Source organism: Diuraphis noxia, unplaced genomic scaffold (genome assembly GCF_037042655.1).
Source record: "Diuraphis noxia isolate RWA-SAM2 unplaced genomic scaffold, SU_Dnox_SAM2 contig0005, whole genome shotgun sequence".
Lineage (NCBI taxonomy): Eukaryota > Metazoa > Arthropoda > Insecta > Hemiptera > Aphididae > Diuraphis > Diuraphis noxia.
In genome coordinates this window covers 41,952,788-41,976,147 of record NW_028301715.1, presented here as the reverse complement: position 1 = coordinate 41,976,147, position 23,360 = coordinate 41,952,788, and the positions used below count along the sequence as shown (strand labels likewise).

Below are 23,360 nucleotides of genomic sequence, written 5' to 3'. Positions count from 1 at the left end.
CCATAACTCGGACGCATACCACCTGCAAGGCTGCAGCAGTAATATCGGATTTTTTTAGAGTTTTAGTTCGAGACGCATTCTTGACGTGTCACATGCAACCGAATTCGTGGAGAGTCGTAATGTGCGTCATTCGTGGCGCGAGATGCTAAAAATATTGTACAACAGCAGCAGAAACATATCGTCGCGAACATTGCGCGTGACGAGGCGTCGGCGGTTCGAAGTATGGTGCGCGACATCCACACTATATATTATATTACTATTATTATAATATTAATATATTATTATAGTCACGTGTACACTGACTAATAAAGAATACGGATTCAAATCAGTACGATGCAGTCTCCGAATTTTACAAATAACACATAGGTACAACGCGTTATGTATAGTGTTATATCATAACAAATCTGTGTTCAGCAGTTCAACCATCATATATCATATATTGATTGTTAAATATAATTAGGTATATTACATAAACAAAGGTAAAGGTTCAACACGTTTTTAATCAATATAATTACGAGTGTATGAAATATTGCAATAACATTGTTTGATAACTATGACGAGTCTCATGACTCGTTTAAAAATTAAGAGATCGTAAAAAATCCCGCGACGATAAAACATATAGCTGATATAATGGCGGTCTTACCTCTGATGGGCTGCAATTTCACTATACGGCTTTAATATTACACAGTTTACATGAATTAAAATGGCGGGACCTCCTAAACGCAGTAGCAATTATTTATTTGGACGTCGCGTGCTCGGAGACAACCTGACGTGGACGAGGCGTCCTCGTGAGTTTAGTAGCTGCAGCATCAACAGCCCGACAATATTTATGGCACTTATCGCCTCGATCGCTAGCCGAGTGACGTTTAAGACAATAATATACGATCATGTCGCATTCTCTATCTTATCTCAATCATTCCCACACACGAAACGCTTATCAATAATGTTACGATATAGGTATACATTCGACACGATTCAATTTTTTTTTTTTTTTGATCTCAGTGATTATGTTTATTGTTATATATAATATATTTACATTCCGAGGTATTATGACGCACTGACTTAAAACAATAAATAATAATTATTATTGTTATTATTATATGCGGTATTATATAACGCAATACTTATAAATTTGGTACTAACGTTTATTTACACATGCTAAACATTAACGTGAATACATAAAAACATTATACAGAAGGGCAGTAGGGAATTATAAACACATGTATAGGTACGAGTCAGTAATAATAATAATAATAATAATGTGTCCTTTTTGAGAGGTACAAAGAATCGCGGGTTTCGAATGCCGACGCAGCTTGTTCTGCTGCAGCGACGGCGGCGCATCGAAGTGCACGCAAACCATTTCAGTCTTTATTATTTTTGGTTCTCAACAAATGCGTTTTGGTCTTGGCGAAGAAATTGTCCATCAACGCCTTCTGGTGCTCCAACATCCTCCTCGCGTGCTTTTCCATCAGCACGTTTTGCATCTCCCGATCTCGCCGCCAGTCTTCTCTCAGCACGTTGATGCTGTTCTCTAACGCGTGCAGCTTCTGCAGTAAGTGCTGTTCCGGCGTGCCTTCCGTCTGCGTTTGTACGTCACACGACTGGATGATGTCCACTTGCGGTTCGGTCACTCTGTAGTAGTCCGTTTCCATTTTCATGTCGTCTATGTACTCAGTCTTAATGTTGTCTACGGTGTCGAGCCGGGGAGGAGAATCTAAACGACAAAATAAATAGTCAACTAAGAGAAAAAAAAGTATAAGCTATAGACACGTTAACTATGGATAATATATTATAATATTCTATTAATATTTATTATTTAACATCGGTACGTATACCATGGCGTGGCAATTTGTTAATAATTTATTTGTGCGTGAGTCTATTTGGGTCGCTTACGTACGATTCAATTATTTTCGAGAGACCTCAAATATATTATAATAATTAATTATGATTTATAATAAAATAAACATAAAATATTTGAAAACATAAATAATAGAACCAGCACGCACCAGTATCTATAAAGTATAAATGTTAATATAGCTTTAAGTATGTCTAATTATTTATCGTTCTATATATTATTACACACTTTATAGAGTGTTACCTACGAATACTTACAATAAGTTTTAACGTTATCTGGGCATGAATAATTTATATTATAAAAAATTGATAAATTATTTTGAATTTTTTGTCGAAACCCCAGCAGTTAAATTTAAAGTGAGAGTATTGTTTAGCACTCATTACATTAAATTGTTTTGAAATACACTGACAGCTTTGATTTATATCAAGAGGAGTGATACTCAAATGATGAAACTATATCAAACTAAATTTTGAAAAATTAAATACCTAATATCCGGCATATTAATTAATTAATTAAAACTCACTCGAAACAACTTCACAAAGGTACGTCATGGCATTGCTTGGTTTGCAGCTTAATACTTCGTGAAGCAAATGAAAATACGACATCCTTGAACTCGCTGCACCGTTTTTATCAATTCTTACTAACTCTAATTTGTAATCTTGCTTCAAGTGTTTCCACTTGGTCCTCAGTTGTGTCGCGTCTCTATTGAAACCAGCAGCTGCCATTGGTTCAACCAGACTAGAATAAAGATCTGAATTCCTTTTCCTAAACAAAATATACAGTACATATTATATAGTTTGTAATGTTTGTATATAGCTTTTGTAGATTAAAAACCATAGTCAAGATAATAAGTACTAAAAATGATCAATACTCTGCAATAGCAATTTTTTAATATTTTTATAAAAATAATGAATGATAAATACGAGTACTGTTTAACATTTTAATACAGGTTTCACAGCGAAATTTGTAAGTAATTTTGGAAATCAAACAGTTAAGTAAATTTTCTATATATTTAACTATTCATTTGCATCAATGTATATATGGTGTGTTTAAATGGTAGTAAATGGTAGTATCTTATCATAACTTTCTGAATTATAAACTGAATTATATAATTCATTACACTTATACTGCATAATCAACCAATAATTTGTATTTATATATGTATTATGAACATGCAATTATCATTATTTATCAGACATTATGTTTGATGTACGTATGTAACGCAATCAAATATAAGTATATATTATATTATAACGTCATAATAATTTAATAAAATATTTTTCGCGTTTTCATTAATTAAATTGCAGCTCAATTTTTAAAATAGGTAGTTTATTCGATTGGCAAATGTCGATGCATAGATAAGAATAAATGATTAAAAAAAATTATGTAATACATATTATTATACTATATTATACTTACATATTCAAGTATTTTATTTGGACGTTATCTATGTGACTATGGGTATCGAATGTCGGAATGTAGACATATTATTAGAATAATAAGCATCAAATCCGGAACCATAACACTACTACACTTGATACCATCGTAATGTAGTCAATTTTAAACTCGTTAAAGTTTGTTAGTAGGCATTATTAAATTTGTTTCTATTTTAAAATAATTATCAAACGGTCGCCATTTAAGTATTGCAAAATTAACGATATTTTCTTGTTTAGTAGGTGTATGGTAACTACATTATTGTGACATTCCACTTAGAACAAAAAATTCAAAAACCGTTTTATATTTCGAAATTCAAATCGAATTATCTATTTAAAAAAACTGGATTTTGTCTTTTTAATACCGGCCTACACATATAATCATCTCATGCCAAATTACGTTTTTGAGTACAAATTTACATAGCACTAAACAACTTTTAAAACATAAAATAGTTTTAACAGCCTTAATCTTCGGCTTTCCCTTACCAGTAGCAATAATACTTTCACTTTATGAAGCCATAATATTATTTATAGGAGGTTATTGGTTACCTATTGCAATATTGCTTTCACGCGTAAATTTTGAAACCGTGATGTCTTATAAAATCGACAAATCTTTGATAGGTATCATAACAATAAATTAAATTGAAATTCATGATTTTGAATCTAAATAAATTGTAAGCCCAAACAAATTGTGCAAAAGGTAATAACTATTTTACTAAGAATTTCGAGTATTCAGCAACTGCTAAAATAAATTCAAAAATATTCAATATAACGAGATGTTTAAAATTAAATCGTATTCATCATATTATTGTGTTCATTTAGCTATACGTCATATTAAATATTATAATAAAGACTATCGATATCCAGAGAAAAATTTAATTTATGCTATCGACGATATATTACTTATTTTTATTTAATTTTAATTCATAAAGACAAAATATTTTGATTAAAATAGTACAAAATGTATAAATCCACAAATTAGATTAGGTTTGCTATAAAATTCATACATTTATTTCATTTTATAAGGTTATGAGTAGGCTATGAAGATGCGCGTTACACAAGTTTGATTTAAAACGTGTTTAAAACCAGAAACGAAAACATCGTAGTCTAGTATTAGGAGATATACGACAAGTTCCCCCCGGTTTATAGAAAAATGTAGTCTTGTCCGGTCTGAGTACGAGTAAAACGAAAAAAAATATATGCTGGTCTTGCTCGAACGAGCTCAGATTATAACTGTATATCCGGTCTGGACTCGAAAATAACAAACCGTGCAAAACTCACGAGAAAATATTATGGAAAGCGCTTGGCTTATAGTGGCTGAAATAGCAAAAAACACCTAAGAGAACACTTTATTAGTACAGTAGCTAGACAAATAATACTTGGCGTTTTATATTTTGATATATTTTATTGAACAACCTAATTTTTTCAGAAAAGAAGCCGTAATAATATTATCTTTAAAGCATTTCCTCTTATTTAAACTTTAAAGTAAATAGAACATCAATGTAATGCGGTAAATCAAAATTATTGTTAACCGATATACCTAGTTGATCTAATATTTGGTTCTAATTTTATAAATAATCCATAAAAATTACTAAATTTATTCTAATCGAGTATTACCCGGTTGATATAGGTTTGATGAGCAAATAAACAAATACAATATACAACATATCTAAAAATAGTGTTATATACATGCTATAATATGTAAATATGTAAAAGTGATTGGGATTATTGATTATAAATAATACTTTAAGCTCTGTATAGGTACTCATAATCATATTATGCTCAATATCAACTGCAATGCAGCTTTTTTTGAGGATTAATATATACCTACTAAAATACTGTTCAAATAGTTATGATTGACTATAGAGTGTGTTGATTTCATTCCTATAGCATGTTTGTAGAACAAATATTAATTGACGGATTATAAAGATAAATTATATATTTTTCGAAGGAAAATAAAATATTAGCTGTTGATGATATTTTGAATTTTTTTTGTTACAATAATAATAAACAAGATAAATAATATCTATAACATAATATTATTATTAAATATACTATGTAAATTGTTAAATGTAAAAACCCCATGACAATTGTTCAAATAACACTTAAAAATTTGAAAATAACAAACAAAATGTACCTGTTATTAATTGTAGGTCCAAAAATATTAGAAACCAGAAATAAAAAAATAAATTTAAGTTTTAAACTGAAGCCAAACTCAATAAAATAATGTTCATTTTACATCATTATGTAGGTATATTATAATTAGGTTTAACCCCGTTACCAGAGACCTGGGAAAAGTTAATCAATTTCAACTATCTGCTGAGGATGTAGTCAATTTGATTAACTACAATATAATATTGTAATAATTAATAATTTAAATATTATCAATATTTAAAACACGCTTAGATTACTCTAATTTAACCTACATCATATCATATATATAGGCATAGGCCATGGTTATACTATATTATTATCACATCGTGGTCATTTTATTTTACGGGGGTCCTGTGAAAATGCCTCGGCCAGTTGTAGGTACCCACCTATGCGTGACATTTGGTTATAGTGCATTATGTTGACCATCATATTATTAATGCAACAGCCAACAGGTCTTAGGAATATTGCATTTGGATTGCATGGCCATAATATCAGCCGTCTTATAAATTAGGTTTATTAACTGAACTGATCTGTCTGCGCTGATATTATGTCATCGAATCATCGTACGCACTTAATATATGTTCGGAAACCATCCGCACACGTATTACCAACTGCTATATTTAACGACGGATCCTATGGTAATGAACGGTGTCGGAAAATATAAGTACATACCACCGATAAAATGTGGTATGAAATTCGTGTTTGGGCGTTCGTTGTATTACTTACATTAAATTGTTAAATTGTTGGAATACTGAAAGATGGCTTATACCTGTCCGTTCTTTGTACATTATGTAATCCGGTAATCTCAACGCAAATTCTTAATACCATTCTACTGTACTGATATTTATATAAAATACACGTAGATACTACTGGTATTATGCTGGTATATTAACATTATAATATTGTGTTATTGGAATACCGGAAATCAAATCTTGCATTCCGCGCCGATCGAAAATTTCAGCGTTCGATTTATGTACCATATTATATTAATTATATATTGAAATTTGATAAATGTTTGAAATGTCTTTATCTTATGGCTCAGGTAGTCGGGGCAATGATATTATATCCTTAAGTAATACTGGATTAATAAACATATCATACTTAAAATTTTCATTTAAATCACCATGCTTTATTCTCTGAATCAAGCACGAACACAAAAAATGAATTCGGAGGTTCATAGACAATTTACAATAATGAAAATTTTAGTTATCGATGAATATAAATATTAATTTATAAAAAATAAAATACACAACTATTAATTATGAATCGCGGAAAAAAGTCCGTAGTAAAAAAGTCCTAGGACAAAAAGTCCGCCGTAGAAAAGTCCAAGATAAAAATGTCCGTTATAATATTATATTATCAAAAAAAATCAATGATAATAATTATAATATATAAATAAATATAAAACAATCAAAATAATTAATCATACAAATAAAATATAATTATATATTAAAATTATTTCTTAATTAAATTAAGTATTAATTTTTCCTTTTACCTAATTATATGACGTAATACCTATATCGGACTTTTAACCACGGGCTTTTTATACCTCGGACTTTTTTACCTAGGACTTTTTGGTAGTCTACCATTAGTTTTAGGAGTATTGAAACTTCAAAACCACCATGTATACGTGCCTGTTCTGAATACTCATTATATGAGGCACTACGGGTAAATCTTTAGATTCTAATATTTGAAGTTACTTGTTCATACACGTGGGTAATTAATAGACTTATACATTCCAGTGGTAATAGCATTTTACTGAGGTACAGACAATTATAATACAATATCGGTTCAAGGTTCAAATACATTGTATAATTTGATTCTATAATAGTCACTATGTGAATATCGCGAATTAAAATATTGTATAGAATATATTATATTATGTCATCAAAAACTATTATTTTTGTAGGTTCTCTTTCGTTAAACAGTTGACCATCGGCGAACATTATTTTAACTATTTTTAAGTTTATTCATTTTTAATCCTCTCGATGCTTATAAGAAAATATCACACAAAATATAGGAGTATCATATATTTAGTATTTAAATGTCACAGATCTTGTCATATATAAATATTTTAACGTATAAACTAAAAGTAAAAAGTACTATTATAATTTGCAAATGGAATGTTAATGGTAAAAGTAGATAATACCGGCAAGCGTCAATAGGTAAATTATAATTTTTTATTTTTATTATTATTATTAATTCATACACGAGTATCACACGATCGGACGCAAAATATTCGTAATTTCAATAAAATCAATACCATGGTGTAACAAAGTTTGCACGTTCTATATATCATAACAATGTAGGTTCTTATGACAACATCGATGAGCGCTCTTTGTGCATCCTGCAGTTACTAATCAATTATTAATTCATGATGTGAATCAATGTAATATTAAAAGGTTTTAAATATTAATTATTACATTTTAATAATTCATCTATTTTATGGTAATTAATAAATTACTTGCCCGTAAAATGTTAAATTTGAATTAGTACCATTTTAAGATAATGCCAGAATATGTTAAAAATGCACTGTTATTACCAAAATACAATAATAAGTGACGATAATTGTATTTAAATTTTAACCTCCTCGATTTCCAATGAATTTAAGTCAGTATAGATATAAGTAGTTTTATCTAATATAAAACAAATACATTTTATATAAACAATATAATAACAGATTTTCATTAAATAAAATCAATCGCTAGATTAGTACACAAGTTTTTAATCTACAGGTAAACTAACTAGGTAAAGACAAAATGATTAGCAATCACTGACCACTGACCAGTGCAGGCATTTAAATATTTTTTTCGTATCAGGGTACCACTTGTGTTTTCCGCCGATGTATAATATTGTTTATAATATTATGCTGTATCTCGATTCTATCCATGTGCTATTATAAAATTATTGCGTCGTATTAATACTGCACTTAATCGGAGTTACTTTAGAATAATAATTTAACACGACAACGACAACAACAACAACAACAACAATAATAATAATATGATAATTTCAAAAGCCACTTGTTCGAGAGACATCACAGTTAGGGAACCGAGGAGTTTATCATTAATATATTGGCAGTTGACGAGAAAAGGAGTAAATGAATATTCATATTGTAATTTTTTTATAGAAGTGAAGCATACATATTACAATATTATCATAATAATCATTACATAAATTACAACTCATTACGATTATAATATTATTATAAAATGGCACAACGCACACGTATGAATAACTCGTATGTTTTCTATATTAATATGCAATTAAAATAATGTTATATACAAAACAATCGACAGTGAAATCCTATCGCTTATCAGTCAAAAATGCGTATCGCACTACAGTGCGGTTCCGTGCTATTTACATAATGTCCATTATTACGAATTGTTGCGGATACACATCGCAAATAATAATAATAATATTATTTTTAAAGCGATATGATGTGAAAAAATAAAAATAAATTTATATATTATATAGAAACCGTAAACACTTGAATGGAAATATCGATACTCTGACACGGGCACACGGCCGATTAGGTGGTTCTCAAACTTTTTATACCGTATGAACTATGAGTACCATCTAAAACGTATACGCTATTAGTAATCAAATGCCAATAGTTTGAGTGTCAGTTTATTATTCTAATTTATTTTTTTTTTTTATAAATCGAGCTTTCATTTGCGTACCACCTATGTAACGTTGGTGGTACGCTTACCACAGAAACGCTGATGTTTAACCAATACCAATACACGGGGGAAACGTTATACTCCGTGTGACGACGTACCTACGGTGTTAGATTTGATCGTACAGTAGATATACGTTACTTATGTCTCATTGGTAGTATAATAATAATAATAATAATAAATTATGATTGATAAACGTAGTCGAGGGATAACGACGAGAATTATAACCATATGAAATTACTGCGACTAGCCGACCTAACTGACGACGTCGGTTTCATCACCGCAGCGCCACCGGATCAAAAAAAAAATAATAATATGTACACCTCGACCACCTACCTACCTACTTTGTACAACAGTGAATATTGTGTTTTTTTTCCCGACTACCCCGTCAATACCTCAACAGCACGGCGAGCACCCCAATCCCCACCCAACCACCACCGGTACGCACCGTACACACCACCGTTACGTTCGAATTTCGATTCGGTGCTCGTGACGCGTTTTGCGCTTGCGCACGCGCAACACGAGAACAATGCTAATGATAATAATTAATATTGCTGTAAAATAGTAAGTAATAACGACGACAACGACAACGACAACAACAACAACAGTTGTTATCATTATTATACGTTACCTCTTGCTGTCCAGCATGTTAGTCATTCCCATGTCGATGATGAGTCTTATGAAGTGTTCGGTCTCCCGGTCGGACCATATGTACCGTTTCTTGACGTCCATGACGCGCGGACCACGCCGGATTTGGCGCGCTTTTTCACAGTCCCCGCGGGGAAATCCAAGCCCGGCCGACGGGCAAAAAAGAACGCTCACGGAAACGCGCAAACACACGGCAGACCGCTGAAGAACAGTACGTAACGCGACACGGCGGCGGTCGTCCTCGCACTGGTTCACGCGCGTCGGGCCCACATCGACGGCGCGGCGCGGTATCGAGCTGGCCGGCTCGGTCCCGGCCCCGGTCGTGTGCACGCGGAACAGCTGCCGGCGCAACGGTCCGTGCGCATGCGCGAGCTCTGGTCCCGCCGCGTACGTACCGTCTGCTGTGGCGCGCGTGCGGGTGCGTGTGTGCGCCGCGAGCGCGCGCGTGTGTGTGTATGTATGTGTGTGTGTGTGTGTGTGTGTGTGTGTGGGTACCGGACGGACGGCTGGCCGATCGGCCGCCCGTGTCGGCCCAGTTTCGGGACGGCCCCCCCACCCCGCTCCCGCCGACCTGACAGTCCGACAGCCGGCCGACGACGACCACTCGGTTTTTTTTTAATGCCTCGGGTCACACCGTCACCACCCGCCACCGTACCGCTCGAGCCGCGTGAGTGCCGAGTATCGCTCGGTATACCTAGTGACAACGGAGGTGGCTGCGGTGGTAACCGGAATCGGGACCCCAACGGACTCGAATGCCGGTGCGCGCGTGCGCGTGTGCGTACGTACGTGTGTGTGCGTGAACGAATTCTTCCGACCCAGCATTATTATAGGTAGTGTTGTTGTTGATTTTTGTTCGACCTGATGTCATTCTTATAATAATATCCCTCATTATTCATTAATAATAACTATATCCTATTAACATTATTATTATATAGTGATATTATTATTTTAAATAAAAATCGTTTTCAGTGTACGCGAAATTACGTCTGACACGACTCGAAATAATAATAATGTGTGACTGCCAAAGTGCCAAGTCCGGGCGGGTCGTCGTAATTGGTATTTATTATGGTGTGGGTTTCGTTGATGGGTGGGCAAAAGGGGGGGGGAATCGTCTCACGTGTTAAACCGATTATCTGCAGTGGCGTGTGTGTGTGTCAGCAATCTCAAATTCGTTATCGATTAGTATTTTTGTGAGGAAACGACTTTCGGGTATTTTCATCAGGACGTACGGATCACCAATTGAAGAACTACATCAACTCGATCTATGCGTTCGAATTATATCATAATATTAATAATATTGTTTCACAGATAAAGCACAATAATTGAATTCATAATACTTAATAACACAGATTAATACACAGTTTTTCCATGTCGAGCACGATTTATTATAGCCCCCGAATATGTCCAACATTCCGTTTAGAAAACCACCGCACTAATATAATAAATTGTGGTCAATAAAGTCGTCTTAATCGATTGTTTTTCGAAGACGATTTGACACCGACTTATATTTTTTTACTCATGTGATCTACCCGACTCAAATTATGGATTATTGATTATTATAAGTTATTATATTATGTTAATATCATATCATGAATTACTTATGATAAATACTTAATTCGTTTTGTATAATATTATAATATAGATATTGTTACTAATTAGTAATTAATTATTATTTTTATTATTCATCATTTATTACACCTGTTATCGCAGGTATTAATTGAATAATAATAATAAAAGAAAAAAAAACTGTAAGTGGTAAGACGTGCTTTTAATCGTTCAATTATTATACATAACCAGTGTTAACAGAAAAAGGTTGCTACTTAGTTTAAAAAAAATCGTTGTTATTACATTTTTTTACGCTGTTCAACGTTAAACCCACCCTTCTTTTCATCAAACAATAAAATATTCGTAAATAATTAATTTAAAACGTGAAAAAATTACAATTTTCTATATAGAATATTAGCTGTGGTAATTACTACCGGTATATGATAATATTATATATAGGTTATTATACAATAGGAAATAAGCTATGTATACGTATACCCGGGTATTTACCCTATTAGAAAAAAATAAGATTCATGACAATGGTTATAATTATTTATAGTTATTTGTATAATTGTATAATAATTTATATTTATATCATATTTATGCAATATTTTAATTTATAGAACTAAGGTTATGACTAGAGCCCTGAATTATATTCTTTAGCATATTTTTTATGAGTCTATGCAGTCAGACGGGGGTTCGAAATCTTTACGAATCATGAAACAGGTGTAATAATGGCAAAAGTTTTTTTTGCATATTTGAGAATATTTCAAGATAAAAGAATATTTCGTATAATAAAGAATATTAGAGAATATATCGATTAATTTGTATAGATGTTCGGTATTTTTGGTTGCAGTGACGTAAATAATATAAATTATAGTATGTCCGATAATAGTGATAATGTCATGATATTGAAAATATACTATATATTTATATACCATCGTCCATCGTATATACGATTATTATACCCTACGTAGTAATGTGCTGCAATCAACTGTAGTATATAAGATATGTGACTTATCTAAGATAACAATCCCCGACAAAAAATTGGAATTACTACACAAAAATAGCTAGCTCCAAGCAAAAAGCATATTTTTGGCATATTTAATTATGATTTTTAAAGAATATTGGAAGAATATTTTCAACTTTTTAAGAGAATATTAGCATCTTATCTTAGCTATTTTTAAAGAATATAATTCTGGGCTCTAGTCATGACTCATGACCAATGCGCTTATAGATCAGCTATAGTTGATTTTCGTTGTACCTATATATATTTATATCACAATAATATTTAATGCAACAAACAATAGGTAATAGCCGATGAATAATTATGATATCTGATAGCTCGTGCAGTCCTGTGTCCTATTAAAAATATTTACCATTCCGTTTCTTAAAAAAATAAGTAGGAATATGCTAACATTTTTGAAAAATTATTTTAGTTATTCCACCCCCTTATACGTAGGAATCTACATTAGATCCACGACGAAGGTAGTATTAGAACTTAGATAATATCATCGTAATTTACCTTGTAGTATAACCATTAAAAAATGCCAATAAAAATCACGGAAATAAATAATGTGAATAGTTTCAGTAAAATATTTAATTTAAAGTTAGGTAGAAGTTACCTTTCTATAAAAACATGCTATCATATTATAGCTATATTTGTAATATTTTATGCGTTACCTATAGGTTATAAATTATAATCGTATTTGATTAGTAAATTAAATTAAACTAATCAATACTGTTATCGCAACTGACAATGTGGTTAACATGTAGCATAATACGAATTCCTTCTTACACAGAGCAGCTTCAAAAGAAGATCCATTAATTCGCGTTGATTGCTTAAATGTAGGTATATAGCCATTAAACTGGTTTCAACAAAAATTGTGTAAACATTCCTTGTTATGTGCTAACCTATAATAGTTTATAATCATTTTAAAAATAAGAAAAATTCTTCATTAGACTTAAAGTACTTGCCATTTGTATACTGCTTAAAAATAATAAAGAGTATCAGAAAATATTTTTCTCAGCTATTTGTAAAGCTATTAATTTATTATAAATAATGATAAATTTTATATTTTTTCTTGTTATTTTTCCTTTTTTACATTGCTCATATCAAAAATAATTATATTGTAATATTGTAAAATGTATTGTAAATTGTACCATAATGTAGAAGTAATATTTAAATAATATGTAAGTTAATAACCTTAGTTGTTGAGGCTTTAAAGTAATAATAAAAAATAATAATGATAATGATAATTTGATAAAATAAAAATTGACAAATATAGGTATAGGAAAATAATATCCACACTAATTTGTTAACCTCTTAGAAGTATAAAACATGATAATATAATAACTATTTCCCGAATCATTAACTACTAAGACGTCTTAATAAGTTGTTTTTTTAATCCTAACATAATATGGTCATATATTATGACTTATGACTTTATGAGCATAAAATATACCGCACAGTCATCACTCATATGCAGCTCAATAGCTAACATATTAGTATTTATACAACAACAAAACTATGCATAATTGAAGCGAAAGCAGGAGAATACAAATATCTACTTCACTTTATATAGGTACTTCAAAAGATTTCAAACAACTGTTTTACCTTGTTATAACCTATATTATCTAAGTGAACTAATTGTTGTAATTTATAAAAAAAATTCAAATTTTTCAGAAACCGTTCGTACATTTACTTTTTTATATTGTTTTTATACAAATTGATGTTTATGATACCATCATTCATCAATCACTCAATAGTTAATCACAATTTAAACTAATTATCGTGAGTTTTTTCTGACATATATGATATATTGATATACGGATATAATGAATTTTATGACATGATTATATTGACAGAATATCATCATAATTCTACTCATGTGAACAATTTACTTAAATAATTACTACCCGAACACACCTGTCATATAAAACAAGTGCAACTGAATTTATGATTGTTATTTTGCGTTATTCTTTCGTAATAAATATCGTAAGCTCTAATTTATAATTCCTATGCAGGAGCCTATACCTATGCATATCATTTGAAAAATAAACACACATATATATTATAATATGCATTATGCAGTGTTAAACAAAACGTGTGAAAATAGAACTTATAATATGTATACACAATATCTATGTAAAATTATACATTTCATTTACTGGTTAGGCTAGACCATTACTAAACCTTTACCATTACTTGTAAATGATAACTGAAAACAAACATGGTTGAAAAATAATTTATTCTGACTGAAACATAATATTTTAATGCACAGAAAATAATCAATTGATTTTTAAATTTAAAAAATATATAGGTTCCTATATTGTTGTAACCCACTTGTACATTCCAATATAATAGTGTAGTTATTAGTAAGTAATTAAGTTATTGTAGACAATTGTTAAATACCAACAGTTATTTCGGCGTGTATCTCATATATATAAGAAAAGAGCAATACAAATTAAAGAATAATTAAAAAATCGTTTATCTATATATACAAAATGGAATACAATATATTATACTATTAGGATTTAGTATTTTATTACCTAGCTGGGCTTTATATACCTACCATTTTTTTCAGACGATATAAAAAATGTTAAAATTACTTCGTTCGAATAAAATTTAATAATATTATAATGTATATTGATCTTCGAGGTATAATTAATAATGCAGTACCTAATCGTATTGTACATATTTTGAATATTATTGTATAGTAGCAGGTATACCTTACATTATGTGGTCGTAGAGTGCAGTGTGTGTGATTTATTTCGTGGAGACTTTTATGAAAACTCAATTGAATCAATCGCAATGATGGGGGGCTGTCGAAGTAGACCGTGTCAAATAATATAATGTTGCGGCAAGGAGAGCAATAATGAGAATATACGGGACAGCGTGGGGTCGTTTAAAAATGACAAAGTGGAAGCTCTGACGACAACAATGATATGGAATACCTTCCGTCAATCCGGACAGAAAATCGGCACAATGAAAAGTCCACGAACCGTACAAGTTTAATTACATTGTTGGTACCGGTTATTAATATTTCGTGAATATATATGTCGTAAGACATATTTTAATATAATGCTTGTATTTGGCAGTGGCAATAATAAAAGACCCAGTTTTATTAACCCCATACTCTGTCGACTGTCATGCCACGCCATCCGGTCCAACGACCGTCATCCGTTTCGATTCACACCGAAAGTCATGTAATCTTATTACTCTATTGAATTTCCGCCAAACGAAGAACCTCAAACGCGCGCACATAATATATATTAAACATCAAAACCATCATATTGTTCGTTAATCGTTATCGCCATAATATGTAATTAAATTGCCTACATTTTTCAAGCACGCGCGATACGATGTGTCACTATGAGGTATTAAACTCGCGAAAGTAGGTGTCCTGAGGATAGTTATCCTTTTAACTTTTTGGTCAAGTATAGGAAATTTGTAATTATATGTAATTATTAACAATATATTATAAACATTACAAACAATAATCTGCATAATATGTAGGTACATAATAAATAACATAATACCAAACAATTTTCAAGTAAAAATGTTGACCTTTGGGTGCTAGTCTACCACGGTAATGCACCTATATAAATAAATCTCGTTCATTAATTAACTAACGTACCATTGTTGTTAAATTTATATATATTGACTCCGATATACATTTTATAATATATTTTAAAGTAACTATTAGAAGCTATATAGTTATATCTTATATAATATATATTTCATTTTTTTATTCTTTATTATTATACACACAATCTGTACCTCATGGGTACAATAAGAATATTAGCTGAGATAATATAATATAAAAGGCTTGATAAAAGCAGCCACCCAGTGATGACACTTAAATATAGTTATATTAAATAAAAATTATGCTTTATACATTAATATGTTGATACTGATACTAGGTATAATAAAGCTATCAGTTATAGGCATTGGTAGTTTCTATTTTATCAATAATAAATATTTTAGCATTTGTATAAATGATTGTAATTTTATTCACTTTTATGAAAAAAAAAATATAGAAAATAACTGTCTAACCGTTAAAATTGATGATAAATTAAACAAATTAAAATTATACAATTATTGTGTCTAGTGATAAATTTCAAAAATTTATACCATGAAATATTAGATAATATTTAAAATTTATATTTTTAAAATAATGAGTAATTAATAATTAATTTATTGGTATTAATTTCAATTGAGTTACTTATAAATACTATTATTATAAAGTTATAATAATATAGCCTCTATACTTATTTAAATCTCAAGTTTAATGTTTGAGCTTATGACCTATGTCCATGTTATTCATACTCGTCAAGTATATGGCATATGGTGATAAATTATAGTTTAGAGACAGAATTTATGTTTCTGTTTTCAATAACATATAAAATATATTCTTTCTAATTTTTGTATTACATTATTAATGTTTGTATTATTATTAATAAGAAGCTCCACTTTAGCAGTAAATAGTTCGTTCTAATGGTGATAAATATATTTTACTTTTTAGGAGTATAATAGTAAAGAGCTGAAAATTACTTTTAAAATACTATACTTAATACCTATTATGAAAATCGTCATAACAAATATATTTAATGGTTACTTTTTAATTGAAACTATTGTCATATATTTAAGTTGAAGAAAATAAGGTAAGTACAACCCTTAAATCATGAGTTACTGCTAATTGTAATTTATAGGTAGGTACACATATTATGCGTTTCAATTTTCGATAATTAAGACGATTGCCATTTATGAATACGTTTGTATTACCTATTATAATATCATGGTAAATTAAAAAAAAAAAAAACAATTGTACGAACTTTTAAACCTATAATAGGGGAGAAATCCGAGAAACAAGTTGGGGTTGATGTAATTTGGATAAAAAAGTTTGAGCAATTATTGTTTCTATTATGAATATTGAATAATATTATAATATATAACATACACCCTTTATCTAACTATTTATTTGCATTATGTTATAGCTCATTTAAAATAAATATTTGAATGTCAATAGTTATTAATGAATTAAACCAAAAATATAATATAAATCGAAAAATTATAATAATACATCATTATAATGCATATCTTTCTATACATCAATCAATAATCAGTAATGTATTGATTTTGTTAGATATTGTTTATAGAAAAAGGTATATGAGTGTAAGAAAGAACATGAGGTTTTGTTCTGTTGAATGTCGAGTGTGGACTGTATATTTTTGTATGAAAAAAGTGAAACAGTATGACATCTAATCAAAAAAATGAGCGTGTACTAGCTACTATAAAATATAACCATAACCTTAAAATTATATAGTTAATAAAACTGATATAAAGTACATGATAAGATATGATAATAAGTAATAACAAAGTTTTATCAAACACCGCCCACCTTGAGCAATAGTCTCAAAACAATAACATAATATGAAACATATAAATGAGCTTAAAAAAAAATTAACAAAACATAATACTTTATATAATACATGTTACATAATATTTAATATAAATGTAAGAACTCAATGTTCAATAGGAAGTTTGACTAGTTTTGTAATAGGACGTATGAGTTCAGTTTTTGAGGTGCGTATGCGTACAACTCGTACATGATTGTCCGCAGGATCGGGAAACACTTCGACTACACGCGCCATGGGCCATTGAGTAGAAGGTGTTCCAGTGTCACGTAGTATGACTATATCGCCTACAGCCAAATCATCTTGAGGTTTGCGCTATTTGGATTGTTGTTGTAGATTATTCAGATAAGTATTTGACCACTGTTTCCAATAAGTCTGGGTGATTCTTTGTAAAATGTTCCAGCGCTTTCGATGGTTGACAATAGGCCCGATGTCGTCTTCAGGAACAGCTAACAGTGGACGTCCAATAATGAAGTGGCCGGGTGTCAATACAGTACCGTCAACAAGTGCACACAAAGGTCGACTATTCAATATAGCTTCTATTTGACAACATACTGTATTGAGTTCTTCAAAGGTAAATACAATGTTTCCCATGTTTTTATAGAGGATGACTTTAGTACTTTTTATATTAGCCTCCCATAAACCACCATGATGTGGGGATGCTGGTGGGTTGAAATGCCAATTTATGTTATTAGAAACACAATGTGTAGTTATTGATTTTTGAAATTCATTATTGGAAAGACAGTTATACAGAACCTTTAATTTATTATTTGCACCCACAAAGTTAGTACCGTTGTCAGAATAGATGTCAGATGGACACCCACGACGACTAACAAAGCGTTTGAGAGTGGCAATAAATCCCTCCGTAGTTAGGTCACTCACCACTTCCAGGTGTATTGATTTTGTTGTCATACACACAAATAGTGCGATGTATGACTTTGTAACTGTGCGTGTACGTACTCCAACAGGTTTGGTTGTTATTGGCCCAGCAAAGTCAACTCCAACTCGAGCGAAGACAGGAGCCATGGTAACACGAGCTGCCGGGAGATCAGCCATGATTTGTTGACACAGTTCCTTTTGAGAACGTACACATGGTATACAGTCATGTATGACTTTCTTGATGGTGCTGCGACAGTGAATCAACCAATATTTTTGTCGAATCACTGACATAGTTACTTCGAGACTAGAATGTAAGTAATATAAGTGAACATGTTTTATAATTAAATATACATATGGATGATTTTTAGGTAACAAAATCGGATACTTCTGACCATAAGATATGTTAGCATGCCGAAGTCTTCCACCAACGCGCAGCAAACCTTCATTATCAATGAAAGGATCAAGACTAGCTAACACACTATTTGTCGCAACTGGTTTGGATGACTTGATTCGTTTCATTTCATCGCTAAATGCATAGTGTTGTGCAATACGGATCCAGAAAAGTACTCCTTGTTTATATTCTGGCACAGTAATATGTCCTGACAGCCGCTTTGGTGTTTTGCAATTGTAACAAAACCGATAGATGTAAGCAGCTATGCGGTTGAGGCGTTCATAATTTGAGCATTTCATCAATAGGTCTTGCCCTATTGGATCAATATTGCCCAACAGTGATACAGTGATAGTAGGTAAATGTTTTAACTCTTCAGTTGCATCTGAAACCGTTTTAGTTTTTGAATTGACATTTGGCCACTTATCCTTTTCAGACAGCCAGCTGGGTCCATGCCACCACAAATGGTCATTTACGAGTTGATCACCAGAAGCTCCTCTGGATGCCAGGTCAGCAGGGTTGTCTGCAGAACGTACATGTCGCCATTCAGCTCTCGGAACTAATGACTGTATTTGACTCACTCGGTTGGATACAAAAGTGGTCCATTTGTTGGCGTCACTTTGTATCCACTGTAATGTGACTGTGGAGTCTGTCCACATTGTTATTGTATCAATTTTTAATTGGAATGATTCCATCAATGAGTGCATCAGTTGTGCTAATAATGTAGCACCACATAATTCCAGTCTAGGTATGGTAATCCTTTTTAATGGTGCAACCCTTGTTTTTGACACCAGTAAATGTCCAGTGTTATTTGAAACGATATAGATAGCAGCTGCATATGCACGTTCAGAGCTGTCGGAGAATCCATGTAAGAAGCAACCTTGTTGGCAATCTAAGATGTTACCAACATGGCGTGGGATTTCAAAATGTTGTAAATGGTTATATGATGTCCGATGAGCGATCCAATGTTCAAGTAGTTGGTTAGGCACAGGATCATCCCACTCGGTACCAGTCTGCCACAATTGTTGCATGAGTATCTTGGCGACGATTATAAGTGGCGCAAGCCATCCACATGGGTCATAAGTGCGTGCAATTTCACTTAATAATTCGCGTTTAGTGATGCGTTCCAAACATGGTAGAGGTTCTACTTTAAATGAAAAGGTATCTCTTATAGTGTTCCATGAAACTCCCAACACAGACACACTGTTTTGCTCGGGCATTGAGATCTGCAACGATTGGTGTTCAGCTGGAATATTTTCTAAAAGGGTTGGTGTATTGCTGGCCCACTTTCTCAAATCAAACCCACCTTGATGAAGAAGGTCAATCAACTGCTGTATTTGGGCTTTAGCATCATTGATGTCGTTACATCCTGACATGACTTCATCAACGTAGAAGTCATTCTTAAGTATTGTGGATCCTTCTGGATAATTCACTTGTTCATCAACAGCTAGTTGAGCTAGTGTACGGAGAGCATGATACGGAGAAGTTATTAAACCATAGGTGACAGTTTTCAATTTGAACTGTTCTATTGGTTCTGATGGGTGATTTCGCCACACAATGCCTTGATAACACTGATCATTGGAGTGTATATTTATTTGTCGAAACATCTGACGTATGTCAGCAGTGTAAACATATCTGTGCATTCGAAATCTAGTGATAATTCTTACAATGTCTCTTTGTAGCTTAGGACCTCGATGTAACATGTCGTTTAATGATTTTCCATTACAGATGAGAGCAGATCCATCGAATACAACTCTCAATTTGGTAGTGACGCTTGAGGGACGTGAAACATGATGATGAGGTAGAAAGATGACCGGACTGTCTTCAGTGGGTTGCACAGGTTCCATGTGATTTTGTCGAAGATAGTCAATCATGAACTCACGATACTGGTTGTACACCGACGGATTTCGAATAAGAGACCTCTCCACCTGAGCTAATCTTCGTACAGCAATGTCATATGAACTGTTCATAGAATGTGGAGTCTCCTTAAACGGCAATCGAACAACATAACGTCCATTTTCGTTGCGTTTAAATGTTTTAAGAAAGTGCTCTTCACAGAGTTGATCTTCCTTTGACATAATTGTCACTCTAGGCACTTCTTCTATATTCCAGAAATTTTCAATTTGTTTCTCAAGTTGCTGATACGTGGTACAACATGTAATAACATTTGTAGTAATATTTGCGAGATCATCTTTTATTATTTTGTTACTGCAACCCGCCACGATCCAACCAAACCTTGAATTCTGTAATATAGGAGTACCCTTTGGTCCAACATGTTTGCCATCTTGAAGAATATCATAAAAGAATTCAGCTCCTATGAGCATGTCAATTTTTCCTGGTAAATGGAATGTAGGGTCGGCCAATTGTATGCCTTGTAAATGATGCCAGTTTGATGTGTCCAGTTTGTCGACAGGTAAGTTAACAGTAATACGTGGTGTTACCAAGCCAGTGATTTGATACTGCTTGTGGTTTAAGCGGGACGTCACTGTGCACTCGGCCATCTCGGTAACAGTCGTCTCTGCTGAAGAGATACCGTTGACAATCACACGTGTTTTTGTTCTGTTAATACCTAGGTCTGTTATCAAAGACGATGTGACAAAATGTGATTGTGATCCAGAATCTAGTAGTGCTCGGCATAACACTGTTCGACCATTCTTGCCACTCACATGTACTAATACTGTTGATAATATGACATTCTGAGACGTGGTAGGGTGTGCCGCTCCTAGATGAGATGTTGTACTTAGAAATCCATGCTCCTTTTCCTGATCATTTGTAGTATTTTCACCCTCTGGTGTATTGACCCTTTTTATGTCCAAATGTAATAGTGTATGGTGTTTTAAACCACAGTTTTTACAAGTCTTTTCATTTGTGCACTGATTCGCACCATGTGTTGTGCGCAAACAATTAAAACATATTTTTGCCTTTTTTGCTAAATTCAATCTTTCACTGGGTTTCGACTTCATAAACGTATTGCACTTGTAAATGATGTGGTTCTGTGTACATATTGAACACTGATTGTTGGTTTGACTATCAGTAGCCAAATGCGCTGTAGTTCTAACGAACTGTTTTGTCTTACCAGCATTGATAACATTACTTACAGTGCTTGGTTTGTATTGTAACATATTCAAGGCTTGTAATCGATTCTCAATAAATCTCTTAAGTTTTGTCCATGTAGGTATTTCAGGATAAGACGCAGACTCGATTTCCCAACATCTTCTTACTTCTGTAGGCAAACGTGTCGCAACGATGCCGATGATGATAGCATCCCACTTGTCTACTGGTTGTTGTAGTACTGATAGTGCTCTTAAATGTTTGTTTGTGCTGTCAAGTAATGACTTTAGGCCCACGGCGGTTTCCGTTTGATGAACGGTTTGTGTCAGTAGTTGTTGAACATGGCTCTGTACAATTAGGCGTTCGTTGTCGTACCTATTTAGTAAGAGTGTCCACGCTTCTAGGTAATTGTCCCCAATAGTTGCCATTGATTCGATGATTTGAGCTGCTGCACCTTTCAGGCTCGACTTGAGGTAGTACATCTTACGTGTGTTGTCGATAGAGGAGTTAGAATGGATGATGGAGATAAATTGGTCTTTAAATGGATACCAATCATCGAAATCCCCTTCAAATGTAGGTATATTAATCGGTGGCAGTCTAAGTGTATTGTTAGAGTTTTCACTTTTTTCAGACACGCTTGTCGCAGCTGTCCGTTCATGTAACCGACCTGTTAATTTACCCTTAGCTTTAACATAGTAGTCACTGACCGTTTCTAAATCCTCTATGAGCTTGTCGATCTCCTCGTCGTTGGCTTCCACTATTTTCAAATCGTAGGCTTCGTTGTACTTACTGAAAGCATCTTCCAGTAAGTTCAACTGAAGTTGAGCTTCCTCATCTGTATAGCGATTAACCACGTCTTCGGTCAGCTTCTCTCGTTTTTTCAGAATGAGTTTGCCTTTGTTTTTGAGCGTCTTAAGATCCATTGTGAATGTATATTACCACGATGCGAATGTGTTATAGGCGAAGGAAACGATAACTACGCGAGCGTAACTACACGTACGGAACTAAACATTTCGAGCGCCGCATGTAAATTTACTTGTGTAATTCTGCAGGTATCGAACGCACTTGTGTACGAGTCGATGCGAATGGATGTAAAAACTGATGGATCTGGCCCGAAGGACCATTAGTGTTTATAGAAAAAGGTATATGAGTGTAAGAAAGAACATGAGGTTTTGTTCTGTTGAATGTCGAGTGTGGACTGTATATTTTTGTATGAAAAAAGTGAAACAGTATGACATCTAATCAAAAAAATGAGCGCGTACTAGCTACTATAAAATATAACCATAACCTTAAAATTATATAGTTAA

The 23,360-nt window shown here is 32.5% G+C and overlaps 2 protein-coding genes across 3 annotated transcripts; both read right to left on the bottom strand.

The window, feature by feature from the left end:
• Positions 1-1,124: 1,124 nt before the first annotated feature.
• Positions 1,125-10,139, bottom strand: LOC107166261 (uncharacterized). 2 transcript variants are annotated; one of them, XM_015514850.2, is made up of 3 exons: positions 9,754-10,139; positions 2,379-2,620; positions 1,125-1,714 (listed from the first exon to the last, which is right to left on the bottom strand). In XM_015514850.2, the coding sequence occupies exons 1-3, from the start codon at positions 9,852-9,854 to the stop codon at positions 1,362-1,364; spliced, it is 696 nt and encodes a 231-aa protein (XP_015370336.1). In that variant the 5' UTR covers positions 9,855-10,139; the 3' UTR covers positions 1,125-1,361. The 2 variants fall into 2 exon arrangements, with proteins under 2 accessions (XP_015370336.1, XP_089085307.1); XM_089229181.1 differs by lacking the exon at positions 9,754-10,139 and adding an exon at positions 3,275-3,514.
• Positions 10,140-17,843: 7,704 nt separating this feature from the next.
• Positions 17,844-22,976, bottom strand: LOC149055362 (uncharacterized). Its single transcript, XM_089229549.1, has 2 exons — positions 18,156-22,976; positions 17,844-18,050 (listed from the first exon to the last, which is right to left on the bottom strand). Exons 1-2 carry the CDS (start codon positions 22,974-22,976, stop codon positions 17,844-17,846), a joined length of 5,028 nt encoding a protein of 1,675 aa, XP_089085675.1.
• Positions 22,977-23,360: the final 384 nt, after the last annotated feature.

Bases quoted from the DNA above. Each gene is read 5' to 3' on its own strand.
- LOC149055362 (XM_089229549.1), bottom strand. From the start codon at position 22,976: ATGGATCTTAAGACGCTCAAAAACAAAGGCAAACTCATTCTGAAAAAA. The intron at 18,051-18,155 runs GTCAACCATCGA...CAATCCAAATAG, and splicing joins AAGACGACATCGGGCCTATT to CGCAAACCTCAAGATGATTT.
- LOC107166261 (XM_015514850.2), bottom strand. From the start codon at position 9,854: ATGGACGTCAAGAAACGGTACATATGGTCCGACCGGGAGACCGAACAC. The intron at 2,621-9,753 runs GTAACGTATAAT...TATTTTGTTTAG, and splicing joins AACATGCTGGACAGCAAGAG to GAAAAGGAATTCAGATCTTT. The intron at 1,715-2,378 runs GTGAGTTTTAAT...TTTGTCGTTTAG, and splicing joins CCTTTGTGAAGTTGTTTCGA to ATTCTCCTCCCCGGCTCGAC.